Source organism: Salvelinus fontinalis, unplaced genomic scaffold, assembly GCF_029448725.1.
Source record: "Salvelinus fontinalis isolate EN_2023a unplaced genomic scaffold, ASM2944872v1 scaffold_0977, whole genome shotgun sequence".
NCBI lineage: Eukaryota > Metazoa > Chordata > Actinopteri > Salmoniformes > Salmonidae > Salvelinus > Salvelinus fontinalis.
The window spans coordinates 30,001-52,500 of record NW_026601186.1 but is presented as its reverse complement, the minus strand read 5'-3'; the positions used below and the strand labels follow the sequence as shown (position 1 = coordinate 52,500).

The following is a 22,500-nucleotide window of genomic DNA, read 5'->3' as shown; positions in this document are numbered from 1 at the left end:
AGAGAGAGAGAGAGAGAAGAGAGACATAGAGAGAGTGAGAGAGAGAGAGAGAGACAGAGAGAGAGATAGAGAGAGAGAGAGAGAGAGAGAGAGAGAGAGAGAGAGAGAGAGAGAGAGAGAGACAGAGAGAGAGAAGAGAGACAGAGAGAGACAGAGAAGAGAGAGAGAGAGAGAGAGAGAGAGAGAGAGAGAGAGAGAGAGAGAGAGAGAGAGAACGGCTTTGAGCTGTGTTGTATCATCTTATAATGGCAGATAGCACTATGTACTCTCATGTGAACAGGCCTTAATGTAGGCTTCACTAGTACTTTCTCTCTCGCTGTGTTTTAGGCTTTCCCATACCTCAGATAAAAGCGGTTTCTGATTACATTCAAACTAAGTAGCCTGAGGTAAAAAATACAAAGTGAAATTGTGTTAGATCTGTTACCTCTGAAGCTACTATATGGTATGACTATGAGCGTGTGTAGCATCTGAATAGCTGTGATAGATCCACTCCCAGTGTTTTAAACGACACAGCTTGCACCAGACCTGAGAGCTGTCTTTGGGTCTTTGCGGGTCGTCTTTGCAGGTAGTTCAGGCATGTCGGATTTCATTATGAGTAGTGTTTAATGGACTTGATAAAACCCACTTATCACTTGTTTCTCCACGAACAAACTACATACTAAATACTTCATAGACTCTTAAAAGTATTGTAGCCTGCCCGAGAGATACAGACACTGCCGAGAGGTACAGGCACAGATGTAAAATAGTTTTAGCATAATAAAAGGAAAAGAGAGGAGACATAATGGGAGGAGAACAGGAATGATGGGAGGAAGGCAGTAATGTTCTTTAACAGGAATGACGTGAGGGAGGAGAGGGAGGGAGTAATGTTCTTTAACAGGAATGACGAGAGGGAGGAGAGGGAGGGAGTAATGTTCTTTAACAGGAATGATGAGAGGGAGGGAGAAATGTTCTTTAACAGGAATGATGAGAGGGAGGAGTAACGTTCTTTAACAGGAATGATGAGAGGGAGGGAGTAATGTTCTTTAACAGGAATGATGAGAGGGAGGGAGTAATGTTCTTTAACAGGAATGATGAGAGGGAGGGAGTAATGTTCTTTTGGAGGATTTATGTGTATGATCTTTATAGTTTATCCTCTTGTTTCTCCACTGGGAAGGGCAGGCTGTGTGAAAGGAGGGGAATTCAAGTGTGAGTGTTAGTTCACGAAAGGCAAGTTCCTTCCCATGACGCCTTTAAAGACCTTTAATCCCCAGCATCATGTGAGGCTGTTCCCTCTGGTGTTAGAGGAGCTTATATCTGTTCAATATTAATGCATGGTGGTGTGTGGGGGGTGGGCGCTCAGGCAGGGTACCTAATAGAAATATAAATTATTCAAAACGAGAGTCTTCTGGTAGACTAATAACGAAGTGTGTATACAAATCAGATCATGATTGGGACTTTGTTGCACACAATCAAAAAAGAAAACATAAATTCAGCCCGTGAGGGAAAGAGTCTAGTCTTTTTGAAGAAATTCTCATTATTGGGGGAGGAAGGGGGTTGGGGGAAGAGAGAGAGAAGAGAGAGAACAAATGAATGCAGAGTAGAGGAGGGAAAAATAACATAAGCTCAACAAGTGCGAAATGTTCCTTGCTGGTTGGTGTTCTTTGCCTCTGGAGCTGTGTGTGTGTGTGTGTGTGTGTGTGTGTGTGTGTGTGTGTGTGTGTGTGTGTGTGTGTGTGTGTGTGTGTGTGTGTGTGTGTGTGTGTGTGTGTGTGTGTGTGTGTGTGTGTGTGTGTCCTACTCCAGTGAACAGTACAAATCAATGTGGTAGTGGGATTCCAGTAGCAGCTGTGTTGCATAACAGAGCTCACTCAGTCTGACACCCTACAGAGGCTCTGCACATCTCCTCTTCCTCTCCTCCCTTCTCTCCTCCTCTTTCCCCTACTTCTCTTCCTCTCCTCCCTTCTCTCCTCCTCTTTCCCCTACTTCTCTTCCTCTCCTCCCTTCTCTCCTCCTCTTTCCTTTACATTACTTTCACCCACTTCACTTTGCCTCTCTCAAATGCTCAGTACTACTTTCCCTCCTCTTTCTCTCTCTCTTTCTCTCTGTTTAGCTGCAGTTTCAAGCTTCTCATCTCACTTTCTCTTTTTCTCCCTCTCTCCCTCTCTTTCTCACTTCATTCATTCTCTCTCTCTTGCTCTCTCTCTCTCTCTCTCTCTCTGTTTAGCTGCTTCTTCTCTGTTGTCATCTCTCTTCCTCAGCTGCTTTCTCCACTGATATCCCTCTATCCTTCCAATCAGACTGAGGAATGGACTGAGGAATGGACTGAGGAATGGAGACGAGCCCTCAGCGTATCCTAACATACCCTACTCACTACACCCTTGCTGTCTCTGCCTGGCCGGTTCCCCTCTCTCCACTGGGATTCTCTGCCTCTAACCCTATTACAGGGGCTGAGTCACTGGCTTACTGGTGCTCTTTCATGCCGTCCCTGGGAGGGGTGCGTCACTTGAGTGGGTTGAGTTACTGACGTGATCTTCCTGTCTGGGTTGGCGCCCCCCCTTGGTTTGTGCTGTGGTGGAGATCTTTGTTGGCTATACTCGGCCTTGTCTCAGGATTATAAGTGGGTGGTTGAAGATATCCCTCCAGTGGTGCGGGGGCTGTGCTTTGGCAAAGTGGGTGGGGTTATATCCTTCCTATTTGGCCCTGTCCGGGGGTATCTTCGGATGGGGCCACAGTGTCTCCTGACCGCTCCTGTCTCAGCCTCCAGTATTTATGCTGCAGTAGTTTGTGTCGGGGGGCTAGGGTCAGTTGGTTATACCTGGAGTACTTCTCCTGTCTTATCCAGTGTCCTGTGTGAATTTAAGTATGCTTTCTCTAATTCTCTCGTTCTCTCTTTCTTTCTCTCTCTCTGAGAACCTGAGCCCTAGGACCATACGTCATGACTACCGGGCATGACGACTCCCTGCTGTCCCCAGTCCACCTGGCCTTGCTGCTATTCCAGTTTCAACTGTTCTGCCTGCGGTTACGGAACCCCTACCTGTCCCAGACCTGCTGTTTTCAACTCTTAATGATCGACTATGAAAAGCCAACAGATTTATTCCTGATTATTATTTGACCATGCTTGTCACTTATGAACATTTTTGAACATCTTGGCATAGTTCTGTTATAATCTCCACCCGGCACAGCCAGAAGAGGACTGGCCACCCCTCATAGCCTGGTTCCTCTCTAGGTTTCTTCCTAGGTTTTGGCCTTTCTAGGGAGTTTTTCCTAGCCACCATGCTTCTTCACCTGCATTCTAGCTGTTTGGGGTTTTAGGCTGGGTCTCTGTACAGCACTTCGAGATATTAGCTGATGTACGAAGGGCTATATAAAATAAACTTGATTGATTGATTGACTAATGAACACTGGGAGCTGAACGAAATGTCTCCATAGGGTTACTGCTTGTTAGAAGTCCACACACACACACACACACACACACACACACACACACGCACACACACACACACACACACACACACACACACACACACACACACACACACACACACACACACACACACACACACACACACACACACACACACACACACACACACACACACACACACACACACACACACACACACACACACACACACACACACACTTCGCTGTCACAAATTGCCCAGAATGACAAGCTGAGAGAGTGTAATGGAGTACCACAAGAGCGTAACTTAATTTACTAGAATGAGTCACAGACAGAGTGACACATGGACGGACACAGGAGACAGGAGACAGAGAGACAAGGAGACAGAGAGAGAGGGGAAGAAAAAGGATGAGAGACAGAGGAGAAAAACAGTGGAGAGAGACAGACAAAGAAAGAGAGAGGGGAAATACAGAATGAGAGGGAGAACATGTAAGAGATTGAGGGAGAGAATGCAAGAGAGAAGGAGAGACGGACAGAAAAAGAGATTGTAAGAAAAGAAGAAGTCAGAACAAGAGAACTAGATCCTCATCACACCTAGTGACGGGGGAGGGGATCCATGCTTACATATCGCAATATTCATTTCACAATATTATATTGATACTTTGGCTCCATGTATCAATTCGTTAAAAGAAAAGTGATTTTGTTAATGTAGGTAGCATTAGTCAACGCTAGTCGGCTGTACCTGCGCCAAAACATTTTTATCCTATAGCTTGTTCTTCATCTTCTTTTTAAATACGGAGCCAACATGTTTTCAGCACTTTGATATCCATGACCGATCAAAACGTGTCTCTCTGCAGCAGACATATAGTGAGCAATATGTTTGGAACATCTAATCGCAATAAAATGGCAGTATTGAATCGCAATACATATCATATCGGCACTGAAGTATTGTGATAATTTTGTATTGTGATAATATTGTATTGTGATAGTATTGTGATAATATTGTATTGTGATACTATTGTATTGTGAGCCACCTGGCAACTCCCAGCCTCACTCGGGCTCCCGAGTGGCGCAGGGGTCTAAAACACTGCATCTCAGTGCAAGACTGCAAGAGGTGTCACTACAGTCCCTGGTTCAATTCCAGGCTGTATCACATCCGGCTCTGATTGGGAGCCCCATAGGGTGGCGCACAATTGGCTCAGTGTTGGCCGGGGTAGGCTGTCATTGTAAATAAGAATTTGTTCTTAACTAACTTGCCTATTTAAATACAATGTCTGGGCAGCCCTCAGCCTCTGGCCTGACTCTCCTGTGACACTGGGTCAATCATACCCGCCGCACGGAAATTATGCCTCAGTACACAAAGGGCTGCTACTAGGGGGAAACAAACAAACAGGCACTTGTTGATTATGGGAAACGGTCACAGGGATGGTCATTGTTGTAAGGTTGGAGCCATGGCGACTGGGTGAGAGAGCCACCTCTTCTCTTACTCTAATGTACTTTACTGTCTGAATAGTCTGCCACTTTGATAGCCTTGCATCAATCAAACTACGTCTGTCTGGGGAACTCAAGCAGGGATAGTTGCTTTACTACTAGAGGCATGTCAACAACAAAAAAGGTCCTCAAATCCAAGATGGCAGCATGTCAAGTCGTTTGTCTGTGACTAGTACATTTTAACCTACTAATAATCTATTTATTTATGGTTGCGTAACTTCGTTGTTGTGTAGTGCAAACTATTTTATTTTTGCTGGTGTAAAGATCACGGGTCCTCCTCAACTCAGCTCTTCATTACTTGAAGTTTACCAAAGTAACCCTATCTCTGGCTGGCCTGAGTTCCTCCTTCGTCCGCGGAGTGTCTTGTCCAAGCTGCTCCTTTTTGCTCTTCGCCTGGCTGTCAGTGGCAGCTCAACAATCCTCAACCCGTTCTCTCAATCTACCTCAACACCCAATCTACTCACACGCGCAAATACTCACATTCAGACTCATACATACACGCTGTCCCTCTCTCCCCTTACCTTCGTTGGCCTCTATTGTTTAACATTTGTCAGAGAAAATGACACTTTTCGTGGTATTGCTTTGTGCACTGACTTTACTGAACTCTGGAGAAAAGGAACATTGTCGCATGGTGAGTACATCTGACAATGTGCTCTCCCGTACATTAGGCATTTTGTCTGCAGGAACTTGCTCTTTTTCACTCGGTCCACTCGTCCAAGTGCCGATGCATTTGTGGCATGATGTGAACAGTACGAATTTGTGTCACTACCAAAGTCTAATGGTTTTAAATGACTATTTTGTATTGTCTGGAAACTCACTTGTAGAATTCGCTTGCAGTAGGTCTCTTAAAAAAGAGAAGCTGTGCAAGGTTATTAAACAGAGGTGCCTAGTTATTCTTCTGTTGTTGATACCAGGTAACGTGCAACCTAACCCTGGCCCTGATATGCAATGTCTCCAAACCCCCTCTGATTTTAAATCTAGATCTGGTTTTGGTATTTTTCATTTAAATGTACGCAGCAGCCTGTTGTCAAAAATTGATGGGGTTAGGATTTGGGCTAAATCAACTGATGCTGATGTAATTGTGTTTTCTGAAACCTGGCTCAGCAAGTCTGTTTTTGATAAGGATATTTGTATAAGTGGTTACAATGTTTATCACACTGATCGGGTTAAGAAAGGTGGGGGTGTGGCTATATTTGTAAAAACTAAATTGCCTGTAAGTGTGGCAAAGTCTGAAACTATTTGTAAACAGTTGGAATTTCTTGCTTTGAATCTTGAGGTTTCAAAGGGTCTCTCTATAACTGTGATTGGCTGTTATAGACCCCCCTCTGCTCTCGGTGATGCATTTTCTTCTTTGACGCACCTTATGTCTAAACCTCTTTACAGTGAAATGATCTCGATTGGAGATCTCAACTGGTGTTGGTTAAAGCCGGTGTCTGATGATTTAAAAATGTTTTGTAATTCTATGAATCTTACCCAGTTGATTAACTCACCCACTCGCCCAAATCTTAAATGCCCAGATAAATCTACCCTGATTGATTTGATATTGACAAATGTTCCACATAAATATTCTGCTGTTGGTGTTTTTTGTAATGATTTAAGTGACCATTGTGCTGTTGTTGCTGTTAGAAATACTAAGGTTCCTAAAACGAAGGCACGTTTTATTCATAAGAGAAATTTGAAGTGTTTTAATGAGCAGGCTTTCTTTCATGATTTGTTTTATTTTAACTGGCGCAAGATTTAGCTTATCCCTGATGTGGAAACTGCCTGGATATTCTTTCATGATGGTTTTTTCCAAATAGTAAACAAACATGCCCCATTCCGCAGGTTCAGGGTTAAAGGGCGGGATAATCCATGGTTTTCTTCTGAGCTGTCTTGTATTATTCACGACCGTAATCTAGCCAGGGCTAAAGCAAGGAAATCATGTTCTGATGCTGATTGGCTTATTTTTAGGCAGTTACAAAACAAGTGTTCTTTTCTTCTCAGGAAGGCCAAGTCTGAATATTTTATGTCTGTTACCACTGATAACCTGAATGACCCTAGAAAGGCTATTAAATCTGTCTGGTAACAGTAATGTTAATGATTTACCATCATGTGTTTTGAAGGACTCTGTTGCTGTATATGACAAAACTGAAATGCTGAATTGTTTCAATGAGCACTTTGTATCATCTGGTAGGCTGTTTGATTCAGTGTCCTCTGTCTCTGTACAACCCTGTGTGGATAAACCAGTGTCCTCTGTCTCTGTACAACCCTGTGTGGATGAACCAGTGTCCTCTGTCTCTGTACAACCCTGTGTGGATGAACCAGTGTCCTCTGTCTCTGTACAGCCCTGTGTGGATGAACCAGAGAGCTGGTCAAACTTTTAGCTTTTTGCCATTCTCAGTGCAGGTGGTACATACAGCCCTGAAATCCTTAGATCAGAGAAAGCCTGCAGGTCATGATCTTTTGGATCCCTGCTTTTTAAATCTGGCAGCTGATTTCATAGCTGAACCACTTACATATCTGTTCAATCTAACCCTGGAATGTAATGACATTCCAAAGATCTGGAAATCAGCATTTGTCGTACCACTTTTAAAAGGGGGAGATCCAACTCTTTTAAATAATTATAGGCCAATCTCAAAGCTGTCACCCCTGATAAAAATACTTGAAACCCTTGTGAGTGAACAGCTAAAAGAGTTTTTATTTACTAACTCTATTTTATCAATGTACCAATCGGGCTTCAGGAAGAAGCATATGAAGGTTTTAAATGATATCAATGAAACCCTTGACAAAAAACAGCACTCAGCACTGTGTCTCACTTTTATTGATCTCTCTAAGGCTATCGATACAGTTGATCATGCTATACTAAGGCAGAGATTGTCGAGTGTAGGTCTTTCAGAGCATGCAGTTGCATGGTTTGCTAACTATCTGTCTGGTAGAACTCAGTGCACTCAATTTGATGGGCTTATGTCTGTTAAATTGTCTGTCTTTAATGGTGTGCCACAAGGATCTGTACTTGGTCCCCTCATATTCACTATTTATATAAATGATTTAGACAAAAGTGTCCAAAATGCGCAACTTCATTTTTATGCTGATGATATTGTTATTTAATGTTGTGCCTCTGTAACGGTCCTGACCTGTTTTATGTTGTTTTTATGTGTTTATGGTCAGGGCGTTAGTTTTGGGTGGGCAGTCTATGTTATCTGTTTCTATGTTGGTTTTGGGTTACCTGGTATGGCTCTTGATTAGAGGCAGGTGGTTTGCATTTTCCTCTAATTAAGAGTCATATTTAGGTAGGGAATTCTCACTGTTTGTTTGTGGGTGATTGTCTCCTGTGTCTGTATGTATGTTCGTACCACATAGGACTGTAGCGTTTGTTTGTTTCGTTTCGATGTCGTCTGTTTCCTGTACGTAAGTTTATGTTTAGTTATGTAAGTTTATGTTCAGGTTGCGTCAACGTCGTTTTGTTATTTTGTAAGCTTGTTAAAGTGTTTTGTTTCGTTTCGTGTTTTGCCATCATCGTTATTAAATAAAAGATGGCTTATTTCCCAAAGCCTGCGTTTTGGTCTGAGGATCCTTCTCTCCTCACCTCATCTGAGGATGAGGAGAGCACAAGCCGTAACAGAATCACCCACCTACAAACAGAGACCAAGCGGTATGGGAATGCTCGACGGCGCAACAAGAACTTCTGGACTTGGGAGGAGATCTTGGACGGTAGAGGACCTTGGGCTCAACCAGGGGAATATCGCCGTCCAAAGGAGGAATTGGAAGCAGCGAAGGCTGAGCGGCGCTGGTATGAGGAGGCAGCGCGACGACGCGGTTGGGAGCCCGTGAGTCAGACCAAAAAATTTCTTGGGGGGGGGCACACGAGGAGTGTGGCAAAGCCGGGTAAGATACCCGAGCAAACTCCCCGTGCTTACCGTGGAGGTAGAAGGCGTCGTACTGGTAAGACACCGTGTTATGCGGTAAAGCGCACGGTGTCCCCAGTACGCGTGCTTAGCCCAGTGCGGGCTATTCCACCTTGCCGCACTGGGAGGGCTAGGTTGGGCATCGAGCCGAGTGCCATGAAGCCGGCCCAACGTATATGGTCTCCAGTACGTCTCCTCGGGCCGGTGTACATGGCACCAGCCTTACAGGTGGTGTCCCCGGTTCGCCTGCATAGCCCAGTGCGGGTTACTCCACCTCGCCGCACTGGCAGGGCTACGGGGTCCATTCAACCTGGTAGGGTTGGGGAGGCTCGGTGCTCAAGAGCACGTGTCCTCCTTCACGGTCCGGTAGACCCGGTGCCACCTCCATGTACCAGTCCTCCGGTGGCAGCCCCCCGTACCAGGCTGTCTCTCCGGGTTCTCTCTCCTGCTGTTTCCTCCTCTCCAGCGCAGCCGGTGCCTAGACCACGCACCAGGCTGTCTCTCCTTCTCCTTCCTACAGAGCCATCCATCTCACCAGCGCCATCTGAGCCATCCGTCTCCCCAGCGCCATCTGAGCCATCCGTCTCCCCAGCGCCATCTGAGCCATCCGTCTCCCCAGCGCCATCTGAGCCATCCGTCTCCCCAGCGCCGTCTGAGCCATCCGTCTGCCATGAGCCTGCAAAGCCGCCCGTCTGCCATGAGCCTGCAAAGCCGCCCGTCTGCCATGAGCCTACAGAGCCATCCGCCAGACAGGAGCCGCTAGAGCCGTCAGCCAGACAGGAGCCGCTAGAGCCGTCAGCCAGACAGGATCTGCCAGAGCCGCCAACCAGACAGGATCTGCCAGAGCCGCCAACCAGACAGGATCTGCCAGAGCCGCCAACCAGACAGGATCTGCCAGAGCCGCCAACCAGACAGGATCTGCCAGAGCCGCCAGCGAGCCATGAGCAGCCAGAGCCGTCAGAGAGCCATGAGCAGCCAGAGCCGTCAGAGAGCCATGAGCAGCCAGAGCCGTCAGAGAGCCATGAGCAGCCAGAGCCGTCAGAGAGCCATGAGCAGCCAGAGCCGTCAGAGAGCCATGAGCAGCCAGAGCCGTCAGAGAGCCATGAGCAGCCAGAGCCGTCAGCCTGCCATGAGCGTCGAGAGCCGTCAGCCTGCCATGAGCGTCGAGAGCCGTCAGCCTGCCATGAGTGTCGAGAGCCGTCAGCCTGCCATGAGCGTAGAGAGCCGTCAGTCTGCCATGAGTGTCGAGAGCCGTCAGCCTGCCATGAGTGTCGAGAGCCGTCAGCCTGCCATGAGCGTAGAGAGCCGTCAGTCTGCCATGAGTGTCGAGAGCCGTCAGCCTGCATGGACCTGCCAGAGCCGTCCAAACAGGACCTGCCAGAGTCCTTCAGCCGGGATCTGCCCCTTGTCCCGGTGCTGCCCCTTGTCCCGGTGCTGCCCCTTGTCCCGGTGCTGCCCCTTGTCCCGGTGCTGCCCCTTGTCCCGGTGCTGCCCCTTGTCCCGGTGCTGCCCCTTGTCCCGGTGCTGCCCCTTATTCCGGTGCTGGTCCTTATCCTGGTGCTGCCCCTTGTCCCGGTGCTGCCCCTTGTCCCGGTGCTACCCCTTGTCCCGGTGCTGCCCTTTGTCCCGGTGCTGGCTGTTTATTTTGGGGAAAGTAGTTTTAGGGTGGTCAGTGGAAGGGGTAGACAGAAGAGGGGAGTGACTATGGTGGTGTGGGGACAGCGTCCTGAGCCGGAACCACCACCGTGGTCAACTGCCCACCCGGACCCTCCCCTGGACTTTGTGCTGGTGCGCCCGGCGTTCGCACCTTGAGGGGGGGGTACTGTAACAGTCCTGACCTGTTTTATGTTGTTTTTATGTGTTTATGGTCAGGGCGTTAGTTTTGGGTGGGCAGTCTATGTTATCTGTTTCTATGTTGGTTTTGGGTTACCTGGTATGGCTCTTGATTAGAGGCAGGTGGTTTGCATTTTCCTCTAATTAAGAGTCATATTTAGGTAGGGCATTCTCACTGTTTGTTTGTGGGTGATTGTCTCCTGTGTCTGTATGTATGTTCGTACCACATAGGACTGTAGCGTTTGTTTGTTTCGTTTCGATGTCGTCTGTTTCCTGTACGTAAGTTTATGTTTAGTTATGTAAGTTTATGTTCAGGTTGCGTCAACGTCGTTTTGTTATTTTGTAAGCTTGTTAAAGTGTTTTGTTTCGTTTCGTGTTTTGCCATCATCGTTATTAAATAAAAGATGGCTTATTTCCCGAATGCTGCGTATTGGTCCACTGATCTTTCTCTCCTCTCCTCGTCTGAGGAAGAGGAGAACGACAGCCCTTACAGCCTCGTCTCTTACAAAAGCTTTCCAGAACTTGCAAACTGCTTTTTATACTGTTCAACATACCTTGTGTCAAGGGAAGCTTATCCTCAATACTGACAAAACTAAACTAATGGTGCTTTCTAAAGCAAGAAATAGACCTCTGACCCTTTCACCTATTACTACCTGTCAGGGCAAGGAGATTGAGGTTGTAACCTCATATAAATATCTTGGAATTTTAATTGATGACGGCCTCTCTTTTAAATTGCATATTCAACAACTTACAAAAAAATTTAAACTGAAATTGGGATTGTATTTTAGGAATAAGGCCTGTTTTTCTTTTGAAGCAGGAAGGAGGCTAGTATCAGCTACATTTATACCTTTACTAGACTATGGGGATATTGTCACGCCCTGACCATAGAGAGCCCTTGGTTCTCTATGGTGTTTAAGTCAGAGTGTGACTGGGGGGTTATCTAGTTTATAGATTTCTAGGTTGGTGGTTTGTGTGGTTCCCAATTAGAGGCAGCTGGTAATCGTTGCCTCTAATTGGGGATCATATTTAGGTAGGCTTTTTCCCCACCTGCATTTGTGGGATATTGATTGTTTGTTAGTGTGTTTGGGCACTATGTCCTCACGGTCTTTGTTAGTGGTGTTATTTTGTTTTGTTAGTTTCACTTAAATAAATATGTGGAACTATACTCACGCTGCAACTTGGTCCGCTCATTTCCAAGACCGGGACAGATATTTTATATATGAATGCTTCCACTCAGTGTTTGAGATCAATTGACACCCTTTCCCATGGCACTTTGAGATTTATTTTAAACTGCAAAACCCTTACGCACCACTGCACTTTGTATACCAGGGTTGGCTGGCCTTCTAGTCACTCGTAGGCTCAGTCACTGGTATACTTTTATTTACAAAGCCATTTTGGGTTCACTACCTTTTTATTTGGGCATTTTTACTGTCCAGAAATATGGTGGGTACTCTCTTCGTTCGCTGGACTTTATCCTGCTAACTGTTCCAAATGTCCGAACTGAATTTGGTAAAAGGGCTTTTATGTACTCTGCCCCATCGTCTTGGAACACCTTACAAAATGCTTTTAAACTGGAAGAACTTGTCCCCGATTGGTATTTTTAAATCACTGATGAAGGATTTTCAGGCTGATTCCCTGACCTGTCAATGTTTTTAATTTGCTGTTTTTGATTTTTGTTATACTCTTGTGAATTCTGTGGTTTTTACTAGATTACTTGTAGTTTTCATGTTTGTCTGTATTTTTTGTAATGACTTGGTGCTGCCTATCTTGGCCAGGACGCTCTTGAAAAAGAGATTTTAAATCTCAATGAGCCCTTCCTGGTTAAATAAAGGTAAAATAAAAAAATGGCGCTATAATTTTTTGTTAAAACATTGTACTGTATTTCTGTCAAGGTGTGAACATTAAATTAAGCTTGGAATTCTGGTTAACACAAGCATACATACATCTTTATAAAGTGGCTCATGTGGCACAGACAGACAGGCCCACTACACAGAGAGACACTGAGGCAGGCCCCTAGGGTGTGTGTGTGTGTGTCAGGTCCCTCGCCCTTGCAGCACTGCTGAAGGTGAGCTGAGCTGTGGCCTCTCTCCAGAGACACACACACACAAACTCCCTTTTTGCTCTTCCGTGAAAATAAACACCAGATGCTGTCTTCCTGCATATTGATTGTGTGTCATAGTGAGAGAAGAAGGGGGGGGGGCAGAGATGAGACAGAGAGAGAGAGAAATAGAGCAGAAGAGAGAACAAGGGAGAAATAGAGAGAGAGCGAGAGAGAGCAAGATAGAGAGAGATTGAGAGAGAGAGGGGGGGGGGCAGAGATGAGACAGAGAGAGAAATAGAAGAGAGAAAAATAAAGTGTGAGAGAGAAATAGAGAGAGAGGAGAGAGAGAAACAGAGGAATATAAACAAAGCAGTGAGGAAGAGAGAGCCTGTGTGCAGCTCCATGAGTGATGTCAGATGCTCCTCTCCTACCAGCAGATCATTCTCATTCACACACAGTCCAGTCCATTCTAGACCAATGGAAACATGCAACAGCAGCACCAATACCATGCAGACCTCCCAATGCAAATACTGTAGGACCTGTCATTGTCAAGGACTAGACCTGTCTGATCCTGCAGTCTGTAGTTGTTGATCTCAGCTGAAGGAGAACTGCGAACAGATACATTGTACATTGAACAGTAAACACATGGCCTGTGCTGTCAGACAGGCAGTAAATCATATTTCACCATGTTAAGGGACAAAGTCAAGTTGAAGCTTAAGGCTAAAATGTGACCCCAGACTGGATGAGGAGGAGACTGCATCTACAATGGACGACAGGCAGTTGTCCCAGGGTTCATTCTGTCGACTACAGACGACCATATGATGAAAGGCGATATATGCCTGTTACCCCTATGGTTATGGGGAAAGGTTTGAGTGTGTATGAGGTATCACTGACCTCTGTGATGCGTGGGTTGGTACACTGGACCTTCTTGCTGGACAGGTCTAGCCAGCGGGTGGTATAGGGGTTGAGGGGTGGGCAGTGGTGGCGCAGGGTACATCGGCCCTCTCCACTACACCAGCCACACTGGAACTTCCTCTGGGCTTTCAGACACATGCCACAGCTGTCCCTCTGGGCCACACACTTATACAGGTGCACTGTGGGATACAGGAGGACTCAGTGTAAACACTACAGTGTTGGTAACAGAAACCATCATTTGATTTGAACGTAACATTATACTGACAATTGAACACATTTGACAACCTAACATTATCTGACAAACAAACTGTAGTGTAGTGTAGTACTGGACTGTATTCCTGGAGGATTTAGTTGGTTAAAACATGACATTTTTTAAGAAAGATACAACTGCGCTGTTAGAGTAAAAGCAGGTATTATGCTGTGTATCCAGCTAAGACAAGACGTTATTTGACAAGAAACATCTGGTTTATGTGTTGGTGTCAACAAATGTGTGTGTGTGTGTGTGTGTGTGTGTGTGTGTGTGTGTTTGGTTTTACTATCCTTGTGGGGACCAAAAGTCCTCACAAGGATAGTAAAACAAGGAAAGTGACATTTCACTGGTCCCCACAAGGAAAAAGGCTATTTTATGATTAGGGTTACAATCAGGGTTAAGGTTAGAATTAGGGTTAGGGGTTAGGTTAAGGGTTAGGAGTTATGTTTAGGGGTTTGGGGGTTTGGGTTTAAGGTAAGGGTTAAGATTAGGTTTAGGGTTAGTAGTTAGGTTTAGGTTTGGGTTTAAGGTAAGGGTTAAGGTTAGGTTTAGGGATTAGGGAAAATAGGATTTTGAATGGGAATTAATTGTTTGTTCCACACAAAGATAGTAAAACAAGCATGTGAATGTCTTACCTTGGATATTATCTGGGTTGTCTATAATGAAGTTGCCGTTCCAGACCACTGAAAAATCCACTGGCAACTCACTGATCTTCATCCCTTCATAGAGATACTGAGAGAGAGAGAGAGAGAGAGAGAGAGAGAGAGAGAGAGAGAGAGAGAGAGAGAGAGAGGGGGGGGAAAGAGAGAGAGAGAGAGAGAGAGAGAGAGAGAGAGAGAGAGAGAGAGAGAGAGAGAGAGAGAGAGAGAGAGAGACAGATAGAAAGAGAGGGGGAAAGAGAGGTGAGGTAGGGGGAAAGAGGGAGGGGAAGGAGACAGAGAGAGAGACAGAGAGAGAGACAGAGAGAGACAGAGAGAGAGAGAGAGAGAGAGAGAGAGAGAGAGAGAGAGAGAGAGAGAGAGAGAGAGAAAGAGACAGAGAGAGACAGAGACAGAGACAGAGAGAGAGGGGAGATAGAGGGGGGTAAAGAGAGGTGAGGTAGGGGGAAAGAGGGAGGGAAATGAGAGAGAGGGGGGAGAGAAGGAAAAAGTAGAGAGGGAGCAAAACAGAGCAAGAGGGAGAAAAAAATGCAAAATAGAGAATTTCAGCATGAGAAACGTAAATACCCACCACAAATCCCTGACCCTGGTGCTGCATGTTGAATGTTCCCCTAACGTTGCTACAACGTTACATCACCACCTCATTTTAAATAGGACAAGAGGGAGAGGAGAGTTAAATAGATTCTCCGGTAATTTTATATACGTTTTAGCCAGTAATTGTGATAGTAGCACTCACAAGCCAAAAGTCGTCTCTGAAAATGGCGTCACATATGTGCAGATATGTGCACTACGTTATTGCTCTCTCCTTCTCTGCTGTGTCCACTCAGCCGTTGGGCCTGCCCTGCAACCTCATTGGATAACGTTGGACAGGACTCTTGCTACCTGTCACTCAAAGGCGAGGGGCTAAATCTCATAGTCTAAAACTCAAATTGCTAGGGGGCTGGCCCACGTGGTGGGGAAAGTAGGGAAAATGGCAGGGCACAGCTTCCAGAAAACAGTTGCTTTCAATCTAAAGATTTCATGATTAATTGAGGTAAGATAATAATTCTGCTCATAGATGATATATGTATGAAGTACACATTGACATATCCAGCCCAACGCGGGAGGTTTACAAAATACTTTCTTAGAGTGAGCCCCAGAGCATGTCCAGAGCATGTCCAGAGCAAGCCCAGAGCATGTCTTTAAGTGGAGTCCTTCTAGATCCCCCCTTCCTCCTCTCTGTCCTCCTAGATCCCCCTTTCCTTCTCTCTGTCCTCCTAGATTCACCCTTCCTTCTCTCTGTCCTCCTAGATTCACCCTTCCTTCTCTCTGTCCTCCTAGATCCCCCCCTTCCTTCTCTCTGTCCTCCTAGATCCCCCTTCCTTCTCTCTGTCATCCTAGATTCACCCTTCCTTCTCTCTGTCCTCCTAGATCCCCCCTTCCTTCTCTCTGTCATCCTAGATTCACCCTTCCTTCTCCCTGTCCTCCTAGATTCCCCCTTCCTTCTCTCTGTCCTCCTAGATCCCCCCTTCCTTCTCTCTATCCTCCTAGATTCACCCTTCCTTCTCTCTGTCCTCCTAGATTCCCCCCTTCCTTCTCTCTGTCCTCCTAGATTCACCCTTCCTTCTCTCTGTACTCCTAGATTCACCCTTCCTTCTCTCTGTCCTCCTAGATTCACCCTTCCTTCTCTCTGTCCTCCTAGATTCCACCCTTCCTTCTCTCTGTACTCCTAGATTCACCCTTCCTTCTCTCTGTCCTCCTAGATTCACCCTTCCTTCTCTCTGTCCTCCTAGATTCCCCCCTTCCTTCTCTCTGTCCTCCTAGATCCCCCCCTTCCTTCTCTCTGTCCTCCTAGATTCCCCCCTTCCTTCTCTCTGTCCTCCTAGATTCCCCCCTTCCTTCTCTCTGTCCTCCTAGATCCCCCCTTCCTTCTCTCTGTCCTCCTAGATTCCCCCTTCCTTCTCTCTGTCCTCCTAGATTCCCCCCTTCCTTCTCTCTGTCCTCCTAGATCCCCCCTTCCTTCTCTCTGTCCTCCTAGATTCCCCCTTCCTTCTCTCTGTCATCCTAGATTCACCCTTCCTTCTCTCTGTCCTCCTAGATCCCCCCTTCCTTCTCTCTGTCCTCCTAGATTCCCCCTTCCTTCTCTCTGTCCTCCTAGATTCACCCTTCCTTCTCTCTGTCCTCCTAGATCCCCCCTTCCTTCTCTCTGTCCTCCTAGATTCCCCCCTTCCTTCTCTCTGTCCTCCTAGATCCCCCCTTCCTTCTCTCTGTCCTCCTAGATCCCCCCTTCCTTCTCTCTGTCCTCCTAGATTCCCCCCTTCCTTCTCTCTGTCCTCCTAGATCCCCCCTTCCTTCTCTCTGTCCTCCTAGATTCCCCCCTTCCTTCTCTCTGTCCTCCTAGATCCCCCCTTCCTTCTCTCTGTCCTCCTAGATCCCCCCTTCCTTCTCTCTGTCCTCCTAGATCCCCCCCCTTCCTTCTCTCTGTCCTCCTAGATTCCCCCCTTCCTTCTCTCTGTCCTCCTAGATTCCCCCCTTCCTTCTCTCTGTCCTCCTAGATTCCCCCTTCCTTCTCTCTGTCCTCCTAGATTCACCCTTCCTTCTCTCTGTCCTCCTAGATTCACCCTTCCTTCTCCCTGTCCTCCTAGATTCCCCCTTCCTTCTCTCTGTCCTCCTAGATTCCCCCCTTCCTTCTCTCTGTCCTCCTAGATTCCCCCTTCCTTCTCTCTGTCCTCCTAGATCCCCCCCTTCCTTCTCTCTGTCCTCCTAGATTCACCCTTCCTTCTCTCTGTCCTCCTAGATTCCCCCCTTCCTTCTCTCTGTCCTCCTAGATTCACCCTTCCTTCTCTCTGTCCTCCTAGATCCCCCCTTCCTTCTCTCTGTCCTCCTAGATTCACCCTTCCTTCTCCCTGTCCTCCTAGATTCCCCCCTTCCTTCTCTCTGTCCTCCTAGATTCACCCTTCCTTCTCTCTGTCCTCCTAGATTCCCCCCTTCCTTCTCTCTGTCCTCCTAGATTCACCCTTCCTTCTCTCTGTCCTCCTAGATCCCCCCTTCCTTCTCTCTGTCCTCCTAGATTCCCCCCTTCCTTCTCTCTGTCCTCCTAGATTCCCCCTTCCTTCTCTCTGTCCTCCTAGATTCACCCTTCCTTCTCTCTGTCCTCCTAGATCCCCCCCTTCCTTCTCTCTGTCCTCCTAGATTCCCCCCTTCCTTCTCTGTGTCATCCTAGATTCCCCCCTTCCTTCTCTCTGTCATCTTAGATTCCCCCCTTCCTTCTCTCTGTCCTCCTAGATTCCCCCTTCCTTCTCTCTGTCCTCCTAGATTCCCCCCTTCCTTCTCTCTGTCATCCTAGATTCCCCCCTTCCTTCTCTGTGTCATCCTAGATTCCCCCCTTCCTTCTCTCTGTCCTCCTAGATTCACCCTTCCTTCTCTCTGTCATCCTAGATTCCCCCCTTCCTTCTCTCTGTCATCCTAGATTCCCCCCTTCCTTCTCTCTGTCCTCCTAGATTCACCCTTCCTTCTCTCTGTCATCCTAGATTCACCCTTCCTTCTCTCTGTCCTCCTAGATTCCCCCCTTCCTTCTCTCTGTCCTCCTAGATTCCCCCCTTCCTTCTCTCTGTCATCCTAGATTCCCCCCTTCCTTCTCTCTGTCCTCCTAGATTCACCCTTCCTTCTCTCTGTCATCCTAGATTCCCCCCTTCCTTCTCTCTGTCATCCTAGATTCCTCCCTTCCTTCTCTCTGTCCTCCTAGATTCACCCTTCCTTCTCTCTGTCCTCCTAGATTCCCCCCTTCCTTCTCCCTGTCCTCCTAGATTCCCCCTTCCTTCTCTCTGTCCTCCTAGATTCCCCCTTCCTTCTCTCTGTCCTCCTAGATTCACCCTTCCTTCTCTCTGTCCTCCTAGATTCCCCTTCCTTCTCTCTGTCCTCCTAGATTCCCCTTCGTTCTCTCTGTCCTCCTAGATTCCCCCCTTCCTTCTCTCTGTCCTCCTAGATTCACCCTTCCTTCTCTCTGTCATCCTAGATTCCCCCCTTCCTTCTCTCTGTCCTCCTAGATTCACCCTTCCTTCTCTCTGTCCTCCTAGATTCACCCTTCCTTCTCTCTGTCCTCCTAGATTCACCCTTCCTTCTCTCTGTCATCCTAGATTCCCCCCTTCCTTCTCTCTGTCCTCCTAGATCCCCCCGTCCTTCTCTCTGTCCTCCTAGATTCCCCCTTCCTTCTCTCTGTCCTCCTAGATTCACCCTTCCATCTCTCTGTCCTCCTAGATTCCCCCTTCCTTCTCTCTGTCATCCTAGATTCACCCTTCCTTCACTCTGTCCTCCTAGATTCCCCCCTTCCTTCTCTCTGTCCTCCTAGATTCCCCCTTCCTTCTCTGTCCTCCTAGATTCAACCTTCCTTCTCTCTGTCCTCCTAGATCCCCCCTTCGTTCTCTCTGTCCTCCTAGATTGCCCCTTCCTTCTCTCTGTCATCCTAGATTCACCCTTCCTTCTCTCTGTCCTCCTAGATTCACCCTTCCTTCTCTCTGTCATCCTAGATTCCCCCTTCCTTCTCTCTGTCCTCCTAGATTCACCCTTCCTTCTCTCTGTCCTCCTAGATCCACCCTTCCTTCTCTCTGTCCTCCTAGATCCCCCCTTCCTTCTCTCTGTCCTCCTAGATTCCCCCTTCCTTCTCTCTGTCCTCCTAGATCCCCCCTTCCTTCTCTCTGTCCTCCTAGATCCCCCCCTTCCTTCTCTCTGTCATCCTAGATCCCCCCCTTCCTTCTCTCTGTCCTCCTAGATTCCCCCCTTCCTTCTCCCTGTCCTCCTAGATCCCCCTTCCTTCTCTCTGTCATCCTAGATTCACCCTTCCTTCTCTCTGTCGTCCTAGATTCACCCTTCCTTCTCTCTGTCCTCCTAGATCCCCCTTCCTTCTCTCTGTCATCCTAGATTCACCCTTCCTTCTCCCTGTCCTCCTAGATTCACCCTTCCTTCTCCCTGTCCTCCTAGATTCCCCCCTTCCTTCTCTCTGTCCTCCTAGATCCCCCCTTCCTTCTCTCTGTCCTCCTAGATTCACCCTTCCTTCTCTCTGTCCTCCTAGATTCCCCCTTCCTTCTCTCTGTCCTCCTAGATTCCCCCCTTCCTTCTCTCTGTCCTCCTAGATTCACCCTTCCTTCTCTCTGTCCTCCTAGATTCCCCCCTTCCTTCTCTCTGTCCTCCTAGATTCACCCTTCCTTCTCTCTGTCCTCCTAGATTCCCCCCTTCCTTCTCTCTGTCATCCTAGATTCCCCCCTTCCTTCTCTCTGTCCTCCTAGATTCACCCTTCCTTCTCTCTGTCCTCCTAGATTCACCCTTCCTTCTCTCTGTCCTCCTAGATTCCCCCCTTCCTTCTCTCTGTCATCCTAGATTCACCCTTCCTTCTCTCTGCCCTCCTAGATTCCCCCCTTCCTTCTCTCTGTCCTCCTAGATTCCCCCTTCCTTCTCTCTGTCCTCCTAGATTCCCCTCTTCCTTCTCTCTGTCCTCCTAGATTCACCCTTCCTTCTCTCTGTCCTCCTAGATTCACCCTTCCTTCTCTCTGTCCTCCTAGATTCACCCTTCCTTCTCTCTGTACTCCTAGATTCCCCCTTCCTTCTCTCTGTCCTCCTAGATCCCCCCTTCCTTCTCTCTGTCCTCCTAGATCCCCCCCTTCCTTCTCTCTGTCCTCCTAGATCCCCCCCTTCCTTCTCTCTGTCCTCCTAGATTCCCCCTTCCTTCTCTCTGTCCTCCTAGATTCCCCCCTTCCTTCTCTCTGTCCTCCTAGATTCCCCCTTCCTTCTCTCTGTCATCCTAGATTCACCCTTCCTTCACTCTGTCCTCCTAGATTCCCCCCTTCCTTCTCTCTGTCCTCCTAGATTCCCCCTTCCTTCTCTGTCCTCCTAGATTCAACCTTCCTTCTCTCTGTCCTCCTAGATCCCCCCTTCGTTCTCTCTGTCCTCCTAGATTGCCCCTTCCTTCTCTCTGTCATCCTAGATTCACCCTTCCTTCTCTCTGTCCTCCTAGATTCACCCTTCCTTCTCTCTGTCATCCTAGATTCCCCCTTCCTTCTCTCTGTCCTCCTAGATTCACCCTTCCTTCTCTCTGTCCTCCTAGATCCACCCTTCCTTCTCTCTGTCCTCCTAGATCCCCCCTTCCTTCTCTCTGTCCTCCTAGATCCACCCTTCCTTCTCTCTGTCCTCCTAGATCCCCCCTTCCTTCTCTCTGTCCTCCTAGATTCCCCCTTCCTTCTCTCTGTCCTCCTAGATCCCCCCCTTCCTTCTCTCTGTCATCCTAGATCCCCCCCTTCCTTCTCTCTGTCCTCCTAGATTCCCCCCTTCCTTCTCCCTGTCCTCCTAGATCCCCCTTCCTTCTCTCTGTCATCCTAGATTCACCCTTCCTTCTCTCTGTCGTCCTAGATTCACCCTTCCTTCTCTCTGTCCTCCTAGATCCCCCTTCCTTCTCTCTGTCATCCTAGATTCACCCTTCCTTCTCCCTGTCCTCCTAGATTCACCCTTCCTTCTCCCTGTCCTCCTAGATTCCCCCCTTCCTTCTCTCTGTCCTCCTAGATCCCCCCTTCCTTCTCTCTGTCCTCCTAGATTCACCCTTCCTTCTCTCTGTCCTCCTAGATTCCCCCTTCCTTCTCTCTGTCCTCCTAGATTCCCCCCTTCCTTCTCTCTGTCCTCCTAGATTCACCCTTCCTTCTCTCTGTCCTCCTAGATTCCCCCCTTCCTTCTCTCTGTCATCCTAGATTCACCCTTCCTTCTCTCTGCCCTCCTAGATTCCCCCCTTCCTTCTCCCTGTCCTCCTAGATTCCCCCCTTCCTTCTCTCTGTCCTCCTAGATTCACCCTTCCTTCTCTCTGTCCTCCTAGATTCCCCCCTTCCTTCTCTCTGTCATCCTAGATTCCCCCCTTCCTTCTCTCTGTCCTCCTAGATTCACCCTTCCTTCTCTCTGTCCTCCTAGATTCACCCTTCCTTCTCTCTGTCCTCCTAGATTCCCCCCTTCCTTCTCTCTGTCCTCCTAGATTCCCCCCTTCCTTCTCTCTGTCCTCCTAGATTCACCCTTCCTTCTCTCTGTCCTCCTAGATTCACCCTTCCTTCTCTCTGTCCTCCTAGATTCCCCCCTTCCTTCTCTCTGTCCTCCTAGATTCACCCTTCCTTCTCTCTGTCCTCCTAGATTCACCCTTCCTTCTCTCTGTCCTCCTAGATTCACCCTTCCTTCTCTCTGTACTACTAGATTCCCCCTTCCTTCTCTCTGTCCTCCTAGATCCCCCCTTCCTTCTCTCTGTCCTCCTAGATCCCCCCCTTCCTTCTCTCTGTCCTCCTAGATTCCCCCCTTCCTTCTCTCTGTCCTCCTAGATTCCCCCTTCCTTCTCTCTGTCCTCCTAGATTCACCCTTCCTTCTCTCTGTCCTCCTAGATTCACCCTTCCTTCTCCCTGTCCTCCTAGATCCCCCCGTCCTTCTCTCTGTCCTCCTAGATTCACCCTTCCTTCTCTCTGTCCTCCTAGATTCACCCTTCCTTCTCTCTGTCCTCCTAGATTCACCCTTCCTTCTCTCTGTCCTCCCTGATTCCCCCCTTCCTTCTCTCTGTCCTCCTAGATTCCCCCTTCCTCCTCTCTGTCCTCCTAGATTCACCCTTCCTTCTCTCTGTCCTCCTAGATTCACCCTTCCTTCTCCCTGTCCTCCTAGATCCCCCCTTTCCTTCTCTCTGTCCTCCTAGATTCACCCTTCCTTCTCTCTGTCCTCCTAGATTCACCCTTCCTTCTCCCTGTCCTCCTAGATCCCCCCTTCCTTCTCTCTGTCCTCCTAGATTCACCCTTCCTTCTCTCTGTCCTCCTAGATTCACCCTTCCTTCTCCCTGTCCTCCTAGATCCCCCCTTCCTTCTCTCTGTCCTCCTAGATTCACCCTTCCTTCTCTCTGTCCTCCTAGATTCACCCTTCCTTCTCCCTGTCCTCCTAGATTCACCCTTCCTTCTCTCTGTCCTCCTAGATTCACCCTTCCTTCTCTCTGTCCTCCTAGATTCCCCCTTCCTTCTCCCTGTCCTCCTAGATCCCCCCCTTCCTTCTCTCTGTCCTCCTAGATT

The 22,500-nt window shown here is 48.0% G+C and overlaps 1 protein-coding gene across 1 annotated transcript in view; it reads right to left on the bottom strand.

Annotated features, from left to right (window-relative positions):
- Positions 1–22,500, bottom strand: part of LOC129847959 (plexin-A2-like) — a 52,921-nt gene that overhangs the window by 4,991 nt on the left and 25,430 nt on the right. The window contains exons 5-6 of the mRNA XM_055915538.1: positions 14,432–14,528; positions 13,526–13,725 (exon numbers count right to left, since the gene is read on the bottom strand). Of these exons, the coding sequence (XP_055771513.1) occupies positions 13,526–13,725; positions 14,432–14,528 (297 nt within the window). The remainder of the gene's footprint in view (positions 1–13,525; positions 13,726–14,431; positions 14,529–22,500) is intronic.